General features: G+C 53.8%; 1 protein-coding gene across 3 annotated transcripts in view; it reads left to right on the top strand.

Moving 5' to 3' along the window:
- The window catches only part of LOC119978301 (C4b-binding protein alpha chain-like), a 55,037-nt gene extending 41,604 nt beyond the window's left edge, over window positions 1-13,433 (top strand). For all 3 annotated transcript variants that reach the window (XM_038819827.1, XM_038819828.1, XM_038819826.1), the window contains one exon: window positions 11,735-13,433. In XM_038819827.1, coding sequence (XP_038675755.1) covers window positions 11,735-11,796 — 62 coding nt within the window. In that variant the 3' untranslated portion in view covers window positions 11,797-13,433. The remainder of the gene's footprint in view (window positions 1-11,734) is intronic.
- Window positions 13,434-20,950: the final 7,517 nt, after the last annotated feature.

Here is a 20,950-nt window from a genome sequence, read left to right as displayed (position 1 = left end):
TGTGTCGCTCTCTCGGTCTGTGTGTCGCTCTCTCGGTCTGTGTGTCGCTCTCTCGGTCTGTGTGTCGCTCTCTCGGTCTGTGTGTCGCTCTCTCGGTCTGTGTGTCGCTCTCTCGGTCTGTGTGTCGCTCTCTCGGTCTGTGTGTCGCTCTCTCGGTCTGTGTGTCGCTCTCTCGGTCTGTGTGTCGCTCTCTCGGTCTGTGTGTCGCTCTCTCGGTCTGTGTGTCGCTCTCTCGGTCTGTGTGTCGCTCTCTCGGTCTGTGTGTCGCTCTCTCGGTCTGTGTGTCGCTCTCTCGGTCTGTGTGTCGCTCTCTCGGTCTGTGTGTCGCTCTCTCGGTCTGTGTGTCGCTCTCTCGGTCTGTGTGTCGCTCTCTCGGTCTGTGTGTCGCTCTCTCGGTCTGTGTGTCGCTCTCTCGGTCTGTGTGTCGCTCTCTCGGTCTGTGTGTCGCTCTCTCGGTCTGTGTGTCGCTCTCTCGGTCTGTGTGTCGCTCTCTCGGTCTGTGTGTCGCTCTCTCGGTCTGTGTGTCGCTCTCTCGGTCTGTGTGTCGCTCTCTCGGTCTGTGTGTCGCTCTCTCGGTCTGTGTGTCGCTCTCTCGGTCTGTGTGTCGCTCTCTCGGTCTGTGTGTCGCTCTCTCGGTCTGTGTGTCGCTCTCTCGGTCTGTGTGTCGCTCTCTCGGTCTGTGTGTCGCTCTCTCGGTCTGTGTGTCGCTCTCTCGGTCTGTGTGTCGCTCTCTCGGTCTGTGTGTCGCTCTCTCGGTCTGTGTGTCGCTCTCTCGGTCTGTGTGTCGCTCTCTCGGTCTGTGTGTCGCTCTCTCGGTCTGTGTGTCGCTCTCTCGGTCTGTGTGTCGCTCTCTCGGTCTGTGTGGCGCTCTCTCGGTCTGTGTGTCGCTCTCTCGGTCTGTGTGTCGCTCTCTCGGTCTGTGTGTCGCTCTCTCGGTCTGTGTGTCGCTCTCTCGGTCTGTGTGGCGCTCTCTCGGTCTGTGTGTCGCTCTCTCGGTCTGTGTGTCGCTCTCTCGGTCTGTGTGTCGCTCTCTCGGTCTGTGTGTCGCTCTCTCGGTCTGTGTGTCGCTCTCTCGGTCTGTGTGTCGCTCTCTCGGTCTGTGTGTCGCTCTCTCGGTCTGTGTGTCGCTCTCTCGGTCTGTGTGTCGCTCTCTCGGTCTGTGTGTCGCTCTCTCGGTCTGTGTGTCGCTCTCTCGGTCTGTGTGTCGCTCTCTCGGTCTGTGTGTCGCTCTCTCGGTCTGTGTGTCGCTCTCTCGGTCTGTGTGTCGCTCTCTCGGTCTGTGTGTCGCTCTCTCGGTCTGTGTGTCGCTCTCTCGGTCTGTGTGTCGCTCTCTCGGTCTGTGTGTCGCTCTCTCGGTCTGTGTGTCGCTCTCTCGGTCTGTGTGTCGCTCTCTCGGTCTGTGTGTCGCTCTCTCGGTCTGTGTGTCGCTCTCTCGGTCTGTGTGTCGCTCTCTCGGTCTGTGTGTCGCTCTCTCGGTCTGTGTGTCGCTCTCTCGGTCTGTGTGTCGCTCTCTCGGTCTGTGTGTCGCTCTCTCGGTCTGTGTGTCGCTCTCTCGGTCTGTGTGTCGCTCTCTCGGTCTGTGTGTCGCTCTCTCGGTCTGTGTGTCGCTCTCTCGGTCTGTGTGTCGCTCTCTCGGTCTGTGTGTCGCTCTCTCGGTCTGTGTGTCGCTCTCTCGGTCTGTGTGTCGCTCTCTCGGTCTGTGTGTCGCTCTCTCGGTCTGTGTGTCGCTCTCTCGGTCTGTGTGTCGCTCTCTCGGTCTGTGTGTCGCTCTCTCGGTCTGTGTGTCGCTCTCTCGGTCTGTGTGTCGCTCTCTCGGTCTGTGTGTCGCTCTCTCGGTCTGTGTGTCGCTCTCTCGGTCTGTGTGTCGCTCTCTCGGTCTGTGTGTCGCTCTCTCGGTCTGTGTGTCGCTCTCTCGGTCTGTGTGTCGCTCTCTCGGTCTGTGTGTCGCTCTCTCTGTGTGTCGCTCTCTCGGTCTGTGTGTCGCTCTCTCGGTCTGTGTGTCGCTCTCTCGGTCTGTGTGTCGCTCTCTCGGTCTGTGTGTCGCTCTCTCGGTCTGTGTGTCGCTCTCTCGGTCTGTGTGTCGCTCTCTCGGTCTGTGTGTCGCTCTCTCGGTCTGTGTGTCGCTCTCTCGGTCTGTGTGTCGCTCTCTCGGTCTGTGTGTCGCTCTCTCGGTCTGTGTGTCGCTCTCTCGGTCTGTGTGTCGCTCTCTCGGTCTGTGTGTCGCTCTCTCGGTCTGTGTGTCGCTCTCTCGGTCTGTGTGTCGCTCTCTCGGTCTGTGTGTCGCTCTCTCGGTCTGTGTGTCGCTCTCTCGGTCTGTGTGTCGCTCTCTCGGTCTGTGTGTCGCTCTCTCGGTCTGTGTGTCGCTCTCTCGGTCTGTGTGTCGCTCTCTCGGTCTGTGTGTCGCTCTCTCGGTCTGTGTGGCGCTCTCTCGGTCTGTGTGTCGCTCTCTCGGTCTGTGTGTCGCTCTCTCGGTCTGTGTGTCGCTCTCTCGGTCTGTGTGTCGCTCTCTCGGTCTGTGTGTCGCTCTCTCGGTCTGTGTGTCGCTCTCTCGGTCTGTGTGTCGCTCTCTCGGTCTGTGTGTCGCTCTCTCGGTCTGTGTGTCGCTCTCTCGGTCTGTGTGTCGCTCTCTCGGTCTGTGTGTCGCTCTCTCGGTCTGTGTGTCGCTCTCTCGGTCTGTGTGGCGCTCTCTCGGTCTGTGTGGCGCTCTCTCGGTCTGTGTGTCGCTCTCTCGGTCTGTGTGTCGCTCTCTCGGTCTGTGTGTCGCTCTCTCGGTCTGTGTGTCGCTCTCTCGGTCTGTGTGTCGCTCTCTCGGTCTGTGTGTCGCTCTCTCGGTCTGTGTGTCGCTCTCTCGGTCTGTGTGTCGCTCTCTCGGTCTGTGTGTCGCTCTCTCGGTCTGTGTGTCGCTCTCTCGGTCTGTGTGTCGCTCTCTCGGTCTGTGTGTCGCTCTCTCGGTCTGTGTGTCGCTCTCTCGGTCTGTGTGTCGCTCTCTCGGTCTGTGTGTCGCTCTCTCGGTCTGTGTGTCGCTCTCTCGGTCTGTGTGTCGCTCTCTCGGTCTGTGTGTCGCTCTCTCGGTCTGTGTGTCGCTCTCTCGGTCTGTGTGTCGCTCTCTCGGTCTGTGTGTCGCTCTCTCGGTCTGTGTGTCGCTCTCTCGGTCTGTGTGTCGCTCTCTCGGTCTGTGTGTCGCTCTCTCGGTCTGTGTGTCGCTCTCTCGGTCTGTGTGTCGCTCTCTCGGTCTGTGTGTCGCTCTCTCGGTCTGTGTGTCGCTCTCTCGGTCTGTGTGTCGCTCTCTCGGTCTGTGTGTCGCTCTCTCGGTCTGTGTGTCGCTCTCTCGGTCTGTGTGTCGCTCTCTCGGTCTGTGTGTCGCTCTCTCGGTCTGTGTGTCGCTCTCTCGGTCTGTGTGTCGCTCTCTCGGTCTGTGTGTCGCTCTCTCGGTCTGTGTGTCGCTCTCTCGGTCTGTGTGTCGCTCTCTCGGTCTGTGTGTCGCTCTCTCGGTCTGTGTGGCGCTCTCTCGGTCTGTGTGTCGCTCTCTCGGTCTGTGTGTCGCTCTCTCGGTCTGTGTGTCGCTCTCTCGGTCTGTGTGTCGCTCTCTCGGTCTGTGTGTCGCTCTCTCGGTCTGTGTGTCGCTCTCTCGGTCTGTGTGTCGCTCTCTCGGTCTGTGTGTCGCTCTCTCGGTCTGTGTGTCGCTCTCTCGGTCTGTGTGTCGCTCTCTCGGTCTGTGTGTCGCTCTCTCGGTCTGTGTGTCGCTCTCTCGGTCTGTGTGTCGCTCTCTCGGTCTGTGTGTCGCTCTCTCGGTCTGTGTGTCGCTCTCTCGGTCTGTGTGGCGCTCTCTCGGTCTGTGTGGCGCTCTCTCGGTCTGTGTGGCGCTCTCTCGGTCTGTGTGGCGCTCTCTCGGTCTGTGTGGCGCTCTCTCGGTCTGTGTGGCGCTCTCTCGGTCTGTGTGGCGCTCTCTCGGTCTGTGTGGCGCTCTCTCGGTCTGTGTGGCGCTCTCTCGGTCTGTGTGGCGCTCTCTCGGTCTGTGTGGCGCTCTCTCGGTCTGTGTGGCGCTCTCTCGGTCTGTGTGGCGCTCTCTCGGTCTGTGTGGCGCTCTCTCGGTCTGTGTGGCGCTCTCTCGGTCTGTGTGGCGCTCTCTCGGTCTGTGTGGCGCTCTCTCGGTCTGTGTGGCGCTCTCTCGGTCTGTGTGGCGCTCTCTCGGTCTGTGTGGCGCTCTCTCGGTCTGTGTGGCGCTCTCTCGGTCTGTGTGGCGCTCTCTCGGTCTGTGTGGCGCTCTCTCGGTCTGTGTGGCGCTCTCTCGGTCTGTGTGGCGCTCTCTCGGTCTGTGTGGCGCTCTCTCGGTCTGTGTGGCGCTCTCTCGGTCTGTGTGGCGCTCTCTCGGTCTGTGTGGCGCTCTCTCGGTCTGTGTGGCGCTCTCTCGGTCTGTGTGGCGCTCTCTCGGTCTGTGTGGCGCTCTCTCGGTCTGTGTGGCGCTCTCTCGGTCTGTGTGGCGCTCTCTCGGTCTGTGTGGCGCTCTCTCGGTCTGTGTGGCGCTCTCTCGGTCTGTGTGGCGCTCTCTCGGTCTGTGTGGCGCTCTCTCGGTCTGTGTGGCGCTCTCTCGGTCTGTGTGGCGCTCTCTCGGTCTGTGTGGCGCTCTCTCGGTCTGTGTGGCGCTCTCTCGGTCTGTGTGGCGCTCTCTCGGTCTGTGTGGCGCTCTCTCGGTCTGTGTGGCGCTCTCTCGGTCTGTGTGGCGCTCTCTCGGTCTGTGTGGCGCTCTCTCGGTCTGTGTGGCGCTCTCTCGGTCTGTGTGGCGCTCTCTCGGTCTGTGTGGCGCTCTCTCGGTCTGTGTGGCGCTCTCTCGGTCTGTGTGGCGCTCTCTCGGTCTGTGTGGCGCTCTCTCGGTCTGTGTGGCGCTCTCTCGGTCTGTGTGGCGCTCTCTCGGTCTGTGTGGCGCTCTCTCGGTCTGTGTGGCGCTCTCTCGGTCTGTGTGGCGCTCTCTCGGTCTGTGTGGCGCTCTCTCGGTCTGTGTGGCGCTCTCTCGGTCTGTGTGGCGCTCTCTCGGTCTGTGTGGCGCTCTCTCGGTCTGTGTGGCGCTCTCTCGGTCTGTGTGGCGCTCTCTCGGTCTGTGTGGCGCTCTCTCGGTCTGTGTGGCGCTCTCTCGGTCTGTGTGGCGCTCTCTCGGTCTGTGTGGCGCTCTCTCGGTCTGTGTGGCGCTCTCTCGGTCTGTGTGGCGCTCTCTCGGTCTGTGTGGCGCTCTCTCGGTCTGTGTGGCGCTCTCTCGGTCTGTGTGGCGCTCTCTCGGTCTGTGTGGCGCTCTCTCGGTCTGTGTGGCGCTCTCTCGGTCTGTGTGGCGCTCTCTCGGTCTGTGTGGCGCTCTCTCGGTCTGTGTGGCGCTCTCTCGGTCTGTGTGGCGCTCTCTCGGTCTGTGTGGCGCTCTCTCGGTCTGTGTGGCGCTCTCTCGGTCTGTGTGGCGCTCTCTCGGTCTGTGTGGCGCTCTCTCGGTCTGTGTGGCGCTCTCTCGGTCTGTGTGGCGCTCTCTCGGTCTGTGTGGCGCTCTCTCGGTCTGTGTGGCGCTCTCTCGGTCTGTGTGGCGCTCTCTCGGTCTGTGTGGCGCTCTCTCGGTCTGTGTGGCGCTCTCTCGGTCTGTGTGGCGCTCTCTCGGTCTGTGTGGCGCTCTCTCGGTCTGTGTGGCGCTCTCTCGGTCTGTGTGGCGCTCTCTCGGTCTGTGTGGCGCTCTCTCGGTCTGTGTGGCGCTCTCTCGGTCTGTGTGGCGCTCTCTCGGTCTGTGTGGCGCTCTCTCGGTCTGTGTGGCGCTCTCTCGGTCTGTGTGGCGCTCTCTCGGTCTGTGTGGCGCTCTCTCGGTCTGTGTGGCGCTCTCTCGGTCTGTGTGGCGCTCTCTCGGTCTGTGTGGCGCTCTCTCGGTCTGTGTGGCGCTCTCTCGGTCTGTGTGGCGCTCTCTCGGTCTGTGTGGCGCTCTCTCGGTCTGTGTGGCGCTCTCTCGGTCTGTGTGGCGCTCTCTCGGTCTGTGTGGCGCTCTCTCGGTCTGTGTGGCGCTCTCTCGGTCTGTGTGGCGCTCTCTCGGTCTGTGTGGCGCTCTCTCCGGTCTGTGTGGCGCTCTCTCGGTCTGTGTGGCGCTCTCTCGGTCTGTGTGGCGCTCTCTCGGTCTGTGTGGCGCTCTCTCGGTCTGTGTGGCGCTCTCTCGGTCTGTGTGGCGCTCTCTCGGTCTGTGTGGCGCTCTCTCGGTCTGTGTGGCGCTCTCTCGGTCTGTGTGGCGCTCTCTCGGTCTGTGTGGCGCTCTCTCGGTCTGTGTGGCGCTCTCTCGGTCTGTGTGGCGCTCTCTCGGTCTGTGTGGCGCTCTCTCGGTCTGTGTGGCGCTCTCTCGGTCTGTGTGGCGCTCTCTCGGTCTGTGTGGCGCTCTCTCGGTCTGTGTGGCGCTCTCTCGGTCTGTGTGGCGCTCTCTCGGTCTGTGTGGCGCTCTCTCGGTCTGTGTGGCGCTCTCTCGGTCTGTGTGGCGCTCTCTCGGTCTGTGCTCTCGCTGTGGCGCTCTCTCGGTCTGTGTGGCGCTCTCTCGGTCTGTGTGGCGCTCTCTCGGTCTGTGTGGCGCTCTCTCGGTCTGTGTGGCGCTCTCTCGGTCTGTGTGGCGCTCTCTCGGTCTGTGTGGCGCTCTCTCGGTCTGTGTGTCGCTCTCTCGGTCTGTGTGGCGCTCTCTCGGTCTGTGTGGCGCTCTCTCGGTCTGTGTGGCGCTCTCTCGGTCTGTGTGGCGCTCTCTCGGTCTGTGTGGCGCTCTCTCGGTCTGTGTGGCGCTCTCTCGGTCTGTGTGGCGCTCTCTCGGTCTGTGTGGCGCTCTCTCGGTCTGTGTGGCGCTCTCTCGGTCTGTGTGGCGCTCTCTCGGTCTGTGTGGCGCTCTCTCGGTCTGTGTGGCGCTCTCTCGGTCTGTGTGGCGCTCTCTCGGTCTGTGTGGCGCTCTCTCGGTCTGTGTGGCGCTCTCTCGGTCTGTGTGGCGCTCTCTCGGTCTGTGTGGCGCTCTCTCGGTCTGTGTGGCGCTCTCTCGGTCTGTGTGGCGCTCTCTCGGTCTGTGGCGCTCTCTCGGTCTGTGTGGCGCTCTCTCGGTCTGTGTGGCGCTCTCTCGGTCTGTGTGGCGCTCTCTCGGTCTGTGTGGCGCTCTCTCGGTCTGTGTGGCGCTCTCTCGGTCTGTGTGGCGCTCTCTCGGTCTGTGTGGCGCTCTCTCGGTCTGTGTGGCGCTCTCTCGGTCTGTGTGGCGCTCTCTCGGTCTGTGTGGCGCTCTCTCGGTCTGTGTGGCGCTCTCTCGGTCTGTGTGGCGCTCTCTCGGTCTGTGTGGCGCTCTCTCGGTCTGTGTGGCGCTCTCTCGGTCTGTGTGGCGCTCTCTCGGTCTGTGTGGCGCTCTCTCGGTCTGTGTGGCGCTCTCTCGGTCTGTGTGGCGCTCTCTCGGTCTGTGTGGCGCTCTCTCGGTCTGTGTGGCGCTCTCTCGGTCTGTGTGGCGCTCTCTCGGTCTGTGTGGCGCTCTCTCGGTCTGTGTGGCGCTCTCTCGGTCTGTGTGGCGCTCTCTCGGTCTGTGTGGCGCTCTCTCGGTCTGTGTGGCGCTCTCTCGGTCTGTGTGGCGCTCTCTCGGTCTGTGTGGCGCTCTCTCGGTCTGTGTGGCGCTCTCTCGGTCTGTGTGGCGCTCTCTCGGTCTGTGTGGCGCTCTCTCGGTCTGTGTGGCGCTCTCTCGGTCTGTGTGGCGCTCTCTCGGTCTGTGTGGCGCTCTCTCGGTCTGTGTGGCGCTCTCTCGGTCTGTGTGGCGCTCTCTCGGTCTGTGTGGCGCTCTCTCGGTCTGTGTGGCGCTCTCTCGGTCTGTGTGGCGCTCTCTCGGTCTGTGTGGCGCTCTCTCGGTCTGTGTGGCGCTCTCTCGGTCTGTGTGGCGCTCTCTCGGTCTGTGTGGCGCTCTCTCGGTCTGTGTGGCGCTCTCTCGGTCTGTGTGGCGCTCTCTCGGTCTGTGTGGCGCTCTCTCGGTCTGTGTGGCGCTCTCTCGGTCTGTGTGGCGCTCTCTCGGTCTGTGTGGCGCTCTCTCGGTCTGTGTGGCGCTCTCTCTGTCTGTGTGGCGCTCTCTCGGTCTGTGTGGCGCTCTCTCGGTCTGTGTGGCGCTCTCTCGGTCTGTGTGGCGCTCTCTCGGTCTGTGTGGCGCTCTCTCGGTCTGTGTGGCGCTCTCTCGGTCTGTGTGGCGCTCTCTCGGTCTGTGTGGCGCTCTCTCGGTCTGTGTGGCGCTCTCTCGGTCTGTGTGGCGCTCTCTCGGTCTGTGTGGCGCTCTCTCGGTCTGTGTGGCGCTCTCTCGGTCTGTGTGGCGCTCTCTCGGTCTGTGTGGCGCTCTCTCGGTCTGTGTGGCGCTCTCTCGGTCTGTGTGGCGCTCTCTCGGTCTGTGTGGCGCTCTCTCGGTCTGTGTGGCGCTCTCTCGGTCTGTGTGGCGCTCTCTCGGTCTGTGTGGCGCTCTCTCGGTCTGTGTGGCGCTCTCTCGGTCTGTGTGTCGCTCTCTCGGTCTGTGTGGCGCTCTCTCGGTCTGTGTGGCGCTCTCTCGGTCTGTGTGGCGCTCTCTCGGTCTGTGTGGCGCTCTCTCGGTCTGTGTGGCGCTCTCTCGGTCTGTGTGGCGCTCTCTCGGTCTGTGTGGCGCTCTCTCGGTCTGTGTGGCGCTCTCTCGGTCTGTGTGGCGCTCTCTCGGTCTGTGTGGCGCTCTCTCGGTCTGTGTGGCGCTCTCTCGGTCTGTGTGGCGCTCTCTCGGTCTGTGTGGCGCTCTCTCGGTCTGTGTGGCGCTCTCTCGGTCTGTGTGGCGCTCTCTCGGTCTGTGTGGCGCTCTCTCGGTCTGTGTGGCGCTCTCTCGGTCTGTGTGGCGCTCTCTCGGTCTGTGTGGCGCTCTCTCGGTCTGTGTGGCGCTCTCTCGGTCTGTGTGGCGCTCTCTCGGTCTGTGTGGCGCTCTCTCGGTCTGTGTGGCGCTCTCTCGGTCTGTGTGGCGCTCTCTCGGTCTGTGTGGCGCTCTCTCGGTCTGTGTGGCGCTCTCTCGGTCTGTGTGGCGCTCTCTCGGTCTGTGTGGCGCTCTCTCGGTCTGTGTGGCGCTCTCTCGGTCTGTGTGGCGCTCTCTCGGTCTGTGTGGCGCTCTCTCGGTCTGTGTGGCGCTCTCTCGGTCTGTGTGGCGCTCTCTCGGTCTGTGTGGCGCTCTCTCGGTCTGTGTGGCGCTCTCTCGGTCTGTGTGGCGCTCTCTCGGTCTGTGTGGCGCTCTCTCGGTCTGTGTGGCGCTCTCTCGGTCTGTGTGGCGCTCTCTCGGTCTGTGTGGCGCTCTCTCGGTCTGTGTGGCGCTCTCTCGGTCTGTGTGGCGCTCTCTCGGTCTGTGTGGCGCTCTCGCGCTCTCTCGGTCTGTGTGGCGCTCTCGCGCTCTCTCGGTCTGTGTGGCGCTCTCGCGCTCTCTCGGTCTGTGTGGCGCTCTCGCGCTCTCTCGGTCTGTGTGGCGCTCTCGCGCTCTCTCGGTCTGTGTGGCGCTCTCGCGCTCTCTCGGTCTGTGTGGCGCTCTCGCGCTCTCTCGGTCTGTGTGGCGCTCTCGCGCTCTCTCGGTCTGTGTGGCGCTCTCGCGCTCTCTCGGTCTGTGTGGCGCTCTCGCGCTCTCTCGGTCTGTGTGGCGCTCTCGCGCTCTCTCGGTCTGTGTGGCGCTCTCGCGCTCTCTCGGTCTGTGTGGCGCTCTCGCGCTCTCTCGGTCTGTGTGGCGCTCTCGCGCTCTCTCGGTCTGTGTGGCGCTCTCGCGCTCTCTCGGTCTGTGTGGCGCTCTCGCGCTCTCTCGGTCTGTGTGGCGCTCTCGCGCTCTCTCGGTCTGTGTGGCGCTCTCGCGCTCTCTCGGTCTGTGTGGCGCTCTCGCGCTCTCTCGGTCTGTGTGGCGCTCTCGCGCTCTCTCGGTCTGTGTGGCGCTCTCGCGCTCTCTCGGTCTGTGTGGCGCTCTCGCGCTCTCTCGGTCTGTGTGGCGCTCTCGCGCTCTCTCGGTCTGTGTGGCGCTCTCGCGCTCTCTCGGTCTGTGTGGCGCTCTCGCGCTCTCTCGGTCTGTGTGGCGCTCTCGCGCTCTCTCGGTCTGTGTGGCGCTCTCTCGGTCTGTGTGGCGCTCTCGCGCTCTCTCGGTCTGTGTGGCGCTCTCGCGCTCTCTCGGGTCTGTGTGGCGCTCTCGCGCTATCCGGGGGCTCTCGGCTCTCTCGGTGTGGCGCTCTCGCGCTCTCTCGGTCTGTGTGGCGCTCTCGCGCTCTCTCGGTCTGTGTGGCGCTCTCGCGCTCTCTCGGTCTGTGTGGCGCTCTCGCGCTCATCTCGGTCTGTGTGGCGCTCTCGCGCTCTCTCGTCTGTGTGGCGCTCTCGCGCTCTCTCGGTCTGTGTGGCGCTCTCGCGCTCTCTCGGTCTGTGTGGCGCTCTCGCGCTCTCTCGGTCTGTGTGGCGCTCTCGCGCTCTCTCGGTCTGTGTGTCTCTCTCGCGCTCTCTCGGTCTGTGTGTCTCTCTCGCGCTCTCTCGGTCTGTGTGTCTCTCTCGCGCTCTCTCGGTCTGTGTGTGTCTGTGAATCAGCCCCCCCCACCCTTTAAGTGCTCAGTTGGAAATTGATAGCTCTTCACTCTCTCTTGGCTCCTGGAAGGAGCACCCCACCCCAAGGCCAACACCTCCACCCCATCCTGTAACCCCACACAACACCAAGGGCAATCCTGGACACTAAGGGCAATTTAGCATGGCCAAACCACCTAACCTGCACATCTGTGGACTGGGAGGAAACCCACGCACGTACGAGGAGGATGTGCAGTCTCCGCAGACAAATCGCAATTCACCTCTGGCAGGAAAACATGGGGCATGATTTCATGGGGGAAATGGTCTTCCATTTTGGGCATGTTTAGAAGAGTGTTGTCTGGCATCTTCAGCGTTGAGAGCAATCCTGCTATTAAACAGGATTATGCTGTTTTTTTGGCCTTGGCGAGGAATGCTCCACCGAGGCCACCCGTAAACTCAATTTTAAATGAGCCCCAATATCTTACCCTCATCGCAGCCTCTGGCTCCTCCATGCCCCAACCTGCCAATTCGGGGGTCCTTGAGCCACCTGCACCCCATTTCAAGGCCAGGGCACCCCTGGGCACAATCCCAGGTATAGGCAAGCTGGCAGTGCCCATGCTAGCCTGGAAGCGGCAAGGTTCCCAGGTGGAACAAAGAACATAAGAATTAGGAGCAGAAGTAGGCAATTCAGTCATTCGATCAGATCATGGCTAATCTTTCTGGTCTTAAATCCACCTGTTTACCCATATCCCTTTAACCCATTTTTTTTTTTAGCAATATATCTGTCTCAACTCCAATTCCATCGCAGTATGGGTCGGCAAGTTCCACAATCACCACCCTCCTGTGAGAAGTAGTTCCTCTGCCAAGGTACCAGTCTGCCCAGAACATGACCACCTGGGGACCTCTGACATTTCCACTCGCCCCCTTCCATGTGCCGTTACACTTGGTCCATGTTTGTGGAAACCAGTGCTAAATACCACTGCAAAGTCTGAGATGAGGCCTTTTGATCCCACACCTTGGGATTTCCAAATAGGTTAGCTACAAGTTAAAATAGTTTTAGAGGCTTAAGTGAATTTGCCTTGTATAGAAATGAAAATTTTACAGGTTACTGATGAAATTTGTCATTTTAACAGCCTATATTGATCACTCAACAAAATTGGCCATTGTTGTCTTTCTGTATGTCAGGTTTTTAACCTATTTTTAAATTTCCTTGCAGGTCAACAATTTGAACTGCTGCTGCTCCTTGGCCTCTGTTTCACTCTTTTTATGATGTCCTAATTTGATCCTGCCTGTAAAGAAACTGCACTTTATGATTTAGTTATGGGGAAATCTCAGTCAATTTATCTCTGCATTGCAATGAAATAGATGCTGTGCTGCAAAAATGTCCTGTGGATGGATATAGATTGTATTTTGAGCACTTGACTAGTCTTCTAAAAAGCATTGTTTATTGAACCTGTTGCAAAATTTTGTTTAAATATAATTGCTACCTTTTTCGTAATGTCTTTGAAAGTCACAATTTAAATTACTGGCTAATGTTAGCCTTGCACATCTGAATGTGTTTGTTTTGCATTAATGTGTTCTAGAACCTAGTTTAGTTAAAACTATTTATTTGCTTTGATCATTTCAGTCACTGATCATTTCAGTCACTGTTCAGGTTTTGTGTAGTGATGTAGCTGACCAGTCCTTTTGTATAGTGTGTTAAACATGTAGCATGATCCATTATTTGAATTTCCACTCAACAATTCTGTCAATAAATTTTGAAAGCATTCGCAACATTTCTACCTGTTGGGCTGGTAACCCATCAGAAATTTAGAAGCCAAATTATTTTTCCGCTTAAAAGGTATTGTGTTAAAATCAAAATTACCAAAATCCGAATCTAAAAGTGACATTTTGTCTTTTTAAAATTTCATCTTCACAATACTCAACAGCCATGGTACAGCAGCTGAACAGGTAAAATGGGAAATCTTGTGAAGCTGGCAGTTGTCATGAAATGTTATCAAGTGCAAAGAGGCATGACCTAAAAGTTTGGTGATTTATCTGTTAATGTAAAATTAAGGCAGTGTTGATTTTTATTGATCTAGCGTTTCAAAAATTTGTACTGTAGGGAACATTTTTCAGTTTTCTAAAGATTTAGACTTGTATGTAACATGTCCTTGACACAGCCCCCATCCCCAAGTGTTTTCCAGCCAAGTAATGATTTATTCATTGTGTTTTTTTTTGGCAATTCATGCTTTGGTCTTTAGGATATGAAGAAAGGGTACACTGTTTCTAGTTTCTTAAAAATGCCAGATTCAATTTCTGAATCCAGCAAAATTCAGATTTTCACCTATTATTGCTACCCAAATGGGCTGTCTACATCAGATTTATCTGTGTTGAAATAGTGACATTGGAAATGATGTTTGGACTCAGGCTTTTGCACTCTATTAGTCTTGTATGCAAACACTGAATTTTTAGGATTCTGTACAAATCAAAATGTAATTTATTCTAATTTATAACAGACTTTTTTTTACTGAAGTTTATGAACCTGAATAAATGTTGAAATCCAGACAGAATTGCACTTTAAAATATATATTGTATGCACTGCAAGATTGGGATATTTTTAACCAGGTTTCTTTCAATTGGAATGCCTCAGAAAATTATTCCCATCTTTGTATTGTGATCAATTATAATATTTGTTACAAGGGTCATAGCCCTGTAAGACAATAGATGGCAATTCTGTTTGAATGTTGCACTGATAATGAGCATACTTTAAATAATATAAATGCTTCAACAATGTGGCAAAGCAACCTCCGTACTTAGTGCCTTGAGGACCTCTTTCCTATAAGTTTAATTATTGAAATCTAAATTGTATTGAAATTGCTACAGGTAATAGATTTAAACTTTCTCAAATAAAGATGAACGTTAATTTTCTCAAACTTGCAATGATTTTTTTTTGTGATTCAAGCTTGGTATATTTTATTTTTTTTAAAAACATCTGGCACCAGGCCAGAGTGTAGATTTGACAGATGCTGCCAAAATGAAACTGAGTGGATTAGAGCTGAAGACCAAAATGTTTAAGTGTACTGCAGAGCTAGTTAAGATGGTAAGTAGATAAAGATAGTGTTAGTGAGTGTAGTTTAAGTGTTTACCATTTGGAAGCGTTGAATTCTAATTTAGTTCTTAAAGGGAACTTCAGTATGTTTGTGATCACTATGCTCTGGCAACCCCTCAAAGATCACCACATTGGCGACTGAGGAAATAACACAAGTTGAAAGCAAATTTGCACTAAATTACAAGCATGAATTTTCCTATAGTCTTACATTGACACCAAACTAAAATAGCTGATGGATTTTTCAAAAGGTAATTAGTTTTGTTCATTCAAGGGATGTGGGTGTTGCTGGCTCAACCAGTATTTACTGCCCTTGTGAAGGAAGTGGTGAGCTACCTTGGCAAAACTGTGCAATGTGGTGTAGGTACACCCCTAGTGCTGGTAGGGGTGGAGTTCCAGGATTTTGACCCAGGAACAAATGACGGAACAGTGATATAGTTTCAGGTCAGGATGATGAGTGGCTTTCAAGGGAACTTCTCAGTTGACAGTGTTGCCCTTGACCTTCTAGATGGTAGTAGGTTTGGAAGGATGCCTAATGGGGCAAATGTAGGAACCGAGATGGCTCCAGACATGTAAATGGGACAGCAGAATCATTGGCTAACAGTATTCAGCCCCCAGAAAATGAGGGTAGAGATTAAGCTCTGAAATGGAGTTTGCACAAGGCTGTAACATACCCAAGTAAGCTTCATTGCAAGAGGCAGATACCAGATGACGTGGAGAGGAGGATTATAGACCTGGAATTTAGACTGACCATGATTGTGATCTAGGCTCTCAAAAGGCATGAAACTGGATGGACCATCTGACATTGATATAGTCTCTGGCTGTGATAAACTTAACCCTATAGATATGATAACTTAACCCTACTAACATCTGGGAAAGTAGAGAGAGTAAACACACTTGACCTCGTCCTCATCCTCACCAGCCTCCTTTCTATAGAAGTGTCATGGACTGATGCCATCAGTAGGAGTGACCACAGTCTTTGTGGAGATATCCCATCTTCACATTTGATGTCCTCCATATGTGGCACTTGGCACCATGGTGAATGAAATATATTTCAACAAATCTAGCAGCAGCTCAATGCTGGGCAACAGTGAGGCATTGTGGGCCATCAGCAACAGCAGAATTTGTATTCTAGCACCATCTGTAACCTCATGGGCCAGCATATTCCCAACTCCAACATTGCCACCAAGCCCAATGAAGAGTGCAGTGACCCTCTTGCACTGATCAATGTATTTCTATTTTTGACTTTTCTGTGCTTTTGCTCAGCAATTGTTTCTTTCATCGTAAACCGAACTTTAACAATTTATTATTGTGTCAAACTTGAGGGTCTCGAGTTATGCAAATATGGTTTCCCAAACATAGCCTGGTATAATCATTCCACCACATGCTGGGGGAATGTTATGGTCCCAATTGATATAAATGGACAGGAAAATCTCAGAATGGTGTTGTTAAGTGCCGGGAAGATGGAATTGCACTGCCAGTGACTGCGCGGCCGAGAAACAGCTGGAGAATCCTGTCCGGTAACTTTTAATGGTATCATGACTCTTTTCCTCCAAAAAGTTTTAAAACACACATTTATTAAACATAAACAAATTTGGATTATGCTACACTCTTTTAGATTAACAGTAACACAAGACTAACAAATTACAAAGTACATAGTCTTATTAACACACAGTCCATTTGAAGCGCATAAGATCATAGAACATAAAGTGCAGAAAGAGACCCTTTGAGTCTGTACCAACCCACTTAAGCCCTCACTTCCACTGTATCCCTGTAACCCAATAACCCCATCTAACCTTTTTGGTCGCTGAGGGCAATTTATCATGGCCAATCCACGTAACCTGCATGCCTTTGGACAGTGGGAGGAAACCAGAACACCTGGGGGAAACCCATGCAGACACTGGGAGAATGTGCCGACTCTGCACAGTGAACGAGCGGGGTATCGAACCTGGTGCTGTGAAGCCACAGTGCTATCCACTTGTGCTGGCATCTAATGAGGTAGCTAGCTTTACCATGTCCCGCAGGTCTGAGGTCCCATTTTCCAGCAAGTGCTGCCTGAAGTAGTTCGATCGGACTCCAGCGGATTACGAATCTGTGGTTCATGTGTTCCTCTGCCATCACATCCTGATAGCTGCAGTTCCTCGCGAGTAGGGTCAGGGTTTCCAGGTACTCATCTGGCAAGTCCCCGGTGCTTTGGCAGCGAGTAGTGAGAAGGTGTTGGGCATACACCTCGTTTACGGGCTTCACAAAATGCACCTTTAGGGTTGTAACTGCCGCCTCATACGTTGTAGCTTTCTTGATCATCACGGAGATTCGATGGCTCACCCGAGAGTGGAGGAGTCGCAGCTTGAGGGTTTCAGTGGGAGACGTTGTGGAGGAGTCGAGGTAGGCCTCGAAGCAGCGAAGCCAATGTTTGAAGATATCCTTGGCCTCTGACATGCGTGCATCGAGTTTGAGCTTATCTGGCTTTATAGCAGCTTCCATGGTTCTGTCGATGGATAATAAATTGTTATACGGTCAATTCACTGTGAGACCATGAGAACGAGTGAACATTAGGCTTTATTATCCATGAACTTGCCTGCCAGAGTGGGCTGTACAAATGAATGCCACCCACCGGTCTATATATGGCCCCGGTGAGGGCGGGGCCAGATGCGGAGCCCACCGGGGTTCCAGTACAGTCCCTGGAAGTAGTCTGTATCATCACTTCCAGGTCATAGGTCACATCATTATACAGACAGCTCATGCATTAGGTGAATACATTCACCACAGTCAGGATAGGCTCACTCCTGAAGGAGCCTGGATATAAGAGGGTGTCCCACAGAAATACATTCTCTATGCTTCCCACACAATCAATGGTTTTTTACTGGAGGATGGGAGAGGGAATGGGATGGGTGAGGGAGGGAGGGCGAGAGAGTGGAGATGGGGTGAACAAAGGAATGAGAGTAGTGTAGGTGGGGAGATGGGATAGAAGGAGTTAATCTGTTGCAATCCTGGTTCCCATCACCCTGGTTCTCTCTTGGGATTTAGAAGTGCACACCTGCAATTCCAGCTCTCCCCCAACGTAGCAGTCACACAGACTCATTTTTCTCAAATTTGCACACGCAAATGCTGGGCGCTGCCCTCTGCAGTGCCCAGGATTCGAGTGTGCAAATTTGAGAGAGCACCTGTCAGGAAAAAGCTGCCCCTCCTTTGTGCTCAATGATTGACATGTAACTTCTGAAAGAGATTCAAAGTAGTTCGCTCCTTGATTGGCTGTGAAAGAATCGCTCATCATTTTGGAGCCCCCTGTCTTTGTGGGGCCTGTGCCTAGTCACGGTGTGTTTCATTGCAAACCTTCCCCTCCACTGGGTCCAAACAACTGAACCAACAGGTTACCCAAGTGAACAGGCAGGTGCTAATTTGGTAAGGAACAGCTCAGTCTCATTGGCCTAGGGCCTGGCGCCCCCAGAGTGAGATGCCCAGCAATTCCCTGTGCATCGCGTGGTGAAGTATAACCCACACTAGACACCTGCTGAATCCTTTCACCACCCTGTCAAACCTCAGATCCTTTTGGAGGTATTTAATTAGGAGGTAGGAATGCCTGACCCCCAACCGAGGGAAGTGAAGTCAGAAATGTAGCATTAAATAAGCTTCCACAGGCAGATGAATTTCAATCCTCCCCCAAGTCGCTCAAAACCTCCCATGACTGGACCAAGATCTTGCAGATGCTTTAACCAGGATTTAAACTTCAAAAAGAAGATGCAGCTTGGAACCACCATTCCCCCTGATCACTGCGTGTTGGATATGCCGGTGATGAATGAAAGAATGCCTGTATATTTCTATTTGAGTAGACTGGGACTGTACTCATTGGAATTTAGAAGGATGAGGGGGGATCTTATAGAAACATATAAAATTATGAAGGGAATAGATAGGATAGATGCGGGCAGGTTGTTTCCACTGGCGGGTGAAAGAAGAACTAGGGGACATAGCCTCAAAATAAGGGGAAGTAGATTTAGGACTGAGTTTAGGAGAAACTTATTCACCCAAAGGGTTGTGAATTTCTGGAATTCCTTGCCCAGTGAAGCAGTTGAGGCTCCTTCATTAAATGTTTTTAAGATAAAGATAGATAGTTTTTTGAAGAATAAAGGGATTAAGGGTTATGGTGTTCGGGTCGGAAAGTGGAGCTGAGTCCACAAAAGATCAGCCATGATCTCATTGAATGGCGGAGCAGGCTCGAGGGGCCAGATGGCCGACTCCTGCTTCTAGTTCTTGGGGAAGTCCTTCCCTAAGATCACATTAGTTATTCTAATAAAATAGCATTGATTTCATTTTCACTAAGGGGGAAGGAAAATGTACATATATTTCCGTCAGCCGGACTATATAAAATTATTTATCCTCGGTTTTTCAAACTGGACAATTACTGGGCTGATAACATTACTCCAGTTGATCAGATGTTAGCTCTGGAAGTTTGTGAACAGTTTGAAACTGAACAAAGGCTGGCACCTCAAACTCCTTGGACTGTGATATTCCTTGCATCATATAAACATTCCTGCCAAGCCAACGTAATAGAATGGCTTAGCAGACGAGCTGTCTTCCCCAGACAACTATGGTTAAACTCCTAATTTCCAATCTGGGACTAATGGACTAAGCGTTACTCATGCTGACACACAATAGTTTGCAACCAGGGGCCTCATTAGTTACCCCAAACCATGCTCTTCCATGACCAAAAGTTGAGCTGTCTGAATTCCTTTAAAGGTAAGCTATTGGATCTAACAGTCAGTTACAGCCTGAAGCCTGAAGAGACACAGTAACTCCAGACAGCCTGCACTGTCCACCATCTTACCACCAAGCAGTTGGCAGCAGAAAGAACTCTGGCCCTCATCTGCACTGTGATTTACGGGAACATTGGAACTTCTGCCATCAAGACTAAGTCAATTCTGTGTGCCTTAACCCTGGTGGGAATCTAGTTTCTGCATAGATGGGGTCACCCTGCAGAGTCAACCACCTCTCTGAAGAAACATTGCGTTTGATTTTTGATTCATGACTCTTGTCACATGTAAACGCCCAACTAGTGGTTGTATCCTGAACCTCCTTCCTTTCCCCACCCCTCTTTGTGTTGTGTGAGTGAAAAAGGCGCAGATGTTGCAAAACCTCTCTCCGTGGTTTGTGTGGGTGTGAAATAAGCAACTGTCTTGTGATTTTATCGCACCTTGAGCTTGCAGCGCAAGTTGTTCATCGAGGATTGGAACGCTTCAAATTTAAAGGTTGGGGGAAACATGCCAACATTGAGAAGGGGACATCGAAAACAAATAAAACACCTTTCTGTTTACAGACGGGTATGGAGAGGAGAAATCAGACAGTTTAAATAATCTCCCTTCTGTCCATAAAAATGACCTTTCCTCTAACAACAGGTCAGAAGTGGGGGTGTTCACTGCTAATTGCATCATGTTCAATGCTATTTACAATTCCTCGTGTAGCAGTGTGTGGCTATGTGTAAAAGGCAACATTTCGGTTTGGGCTGATATCTTCCAACGTCAGAGGTCCAAATTAAAAACTTCATCAGAAAGAACACTCATTCCACTTTGCAATTCCAACTCTGTGAAGTAACCACGATTTTTAAGTGATTAATGTTGGATTAAACCCAACTAATGCTGAGAAGAGGAGAACAAACTAGGGGCAGGAATGCAGTTGGAGTGAAAGAGTAAAAGGAAATGAGGGAGGGGCAAAAGAGTGGAGGTGTGAGAGAAAAGGCGGAGGAGAGGTTAGTGTAGAAAACATAAGGAACGAAGAGGCAAAGGAAGAAGAGAGGGGGGTTCCAGCATCTGATTTCTGTTAACTGGGAGCACTGTGTAATTGTTAACCTCTAACTGCCTTAACATTTGGTTTCTGCTGCCTTGCTGGTTTTGTCTTGCCTTAAAAAATAATCATGTTTTAGACCGGGTAAGATTTCCTTCCCTAAAGGACATTTTAACCTGAATTCAAATTTCACGATCTGCCGTGGTGGGATTTGAAACCGGATCCCTTAGGGCAGTGCCTTGGATTACTAGTCCAGTGATAATACCAGTACGGTAGTGCCTCTCCTCCTCCTTAATCACTGCCCTGAGGTGGTGAGTTCCATACTATGACCACTCTCTCTGGATAGCGAAGTTTCTTCTGATTTACCTATTTGTTTTCTTTGCTACTGCCTTCCAGGTCTGCCCCATACCTGAACTCTATCCACCTGAGTTGGAGGCTCCATGCCCCAAATGGACAAGGAAGACCTTATAGACGTGACTTCTTGGTCCCTCTGACTTTAAGATCATAAAAGCATAAGAAATATGATTGCAAGAAGAGCAAAGAGACCCTTCAGGTTGCTCCATGATTCAATATGATTGTGGCTGGTGAATAGCCTTACCTCCACCTTCCCATCTGCCCCTCAGATCTCTGATTCACTGCAAGATTATTATGATCTCAGACCAGACCCCAACAGTAGCAAGGATATTGGACCGAAACTCCAATATTTTAGTTTAGCTTTGATGCGCGATCAATAACAGAAACGAGTAGTCCGAATTGAAGGCTTTAATCTACAAGATGTTTTCCCAGCAGCTTGAGTACACAGGTTCTTATACTTCGCCTCATGGGGCGGAGCTACCTTCGCCTTGACCAATGAGAAAGCAACACGTGGGCCAATGAGCAGCGAGCCTTCTCCACCAATAGTAACTCACACTCCCAGATACCGTAGTAGTACCCCTAGTCATACTACCACATTCACCCCTTGTTGAGAAAGGAACCGGGGGGGGGGGGGAGGGTGCTCGTTGAGAAGCCGGGGGGCATCCAGCCAGGACTGGTGATCCGGTGCAGGTGGGACCATCTACTGGTAGTATGACTAGTGATATGGGGTGATACTTCTCCAACGGCGGCTGCCCACTGACCCGTAACTATATACAGAGTTGTGTTATCACACGGCAAATTATTTACAGAGTCAGGTTATTTACAGAGTCAGAGAGAAAAAAAAGGGTCCATTAATAGTTCATATCGACTCGATCAGACGATCGGGGCCTTGGACATCCTCTGTGACCGGTGGAGCTTCGTCGGAGATGTTGGAGATGCGGGCGTCCATGACTCCGGGAGCGATGATCTGGTCCTCGTAGAGGTTTCAACATCCCTAGACGGAGCTGGTGAGGGCCAGGCCGTGGTGGGGGGGGGGGGGGGGGGGGGGGGGGGGGTCTGGTCCACTTAGCGGCGCAGGTGAGGGAGTTGGCGGGCCAGGGAGGGGAGCACCGCGGGGAGCAGTTGGGGTTAGAGGGGGGTGGGTGGGGCTGGTGCGGGGGGCGACGGTGGGGATCCATTGGGCGGCAGGTCCCGTAGAGAGACCGTGTCTTGTCG

This window comes from Scyliorhinus canicula, chromosome 15 (assembly GCF_902713615.1).
Source record: "Scyliorhinus canicula chromosome 15, sScyCan1.1, whole genome shotgun sequence".
In the NCBI taxonomy this organism is placed as follows: Eukaryota; Metazoa; Chordata; class Chondrichthyes; order Carcharhiniformes; family Scyliorhinidae; genus Scyliorhinus; species Scyliorhinus canicula.
Note: the sequence above shows the minus strand (reverse complement) of the source record. Positions and strands in the feature narration are given on the sequence as shown.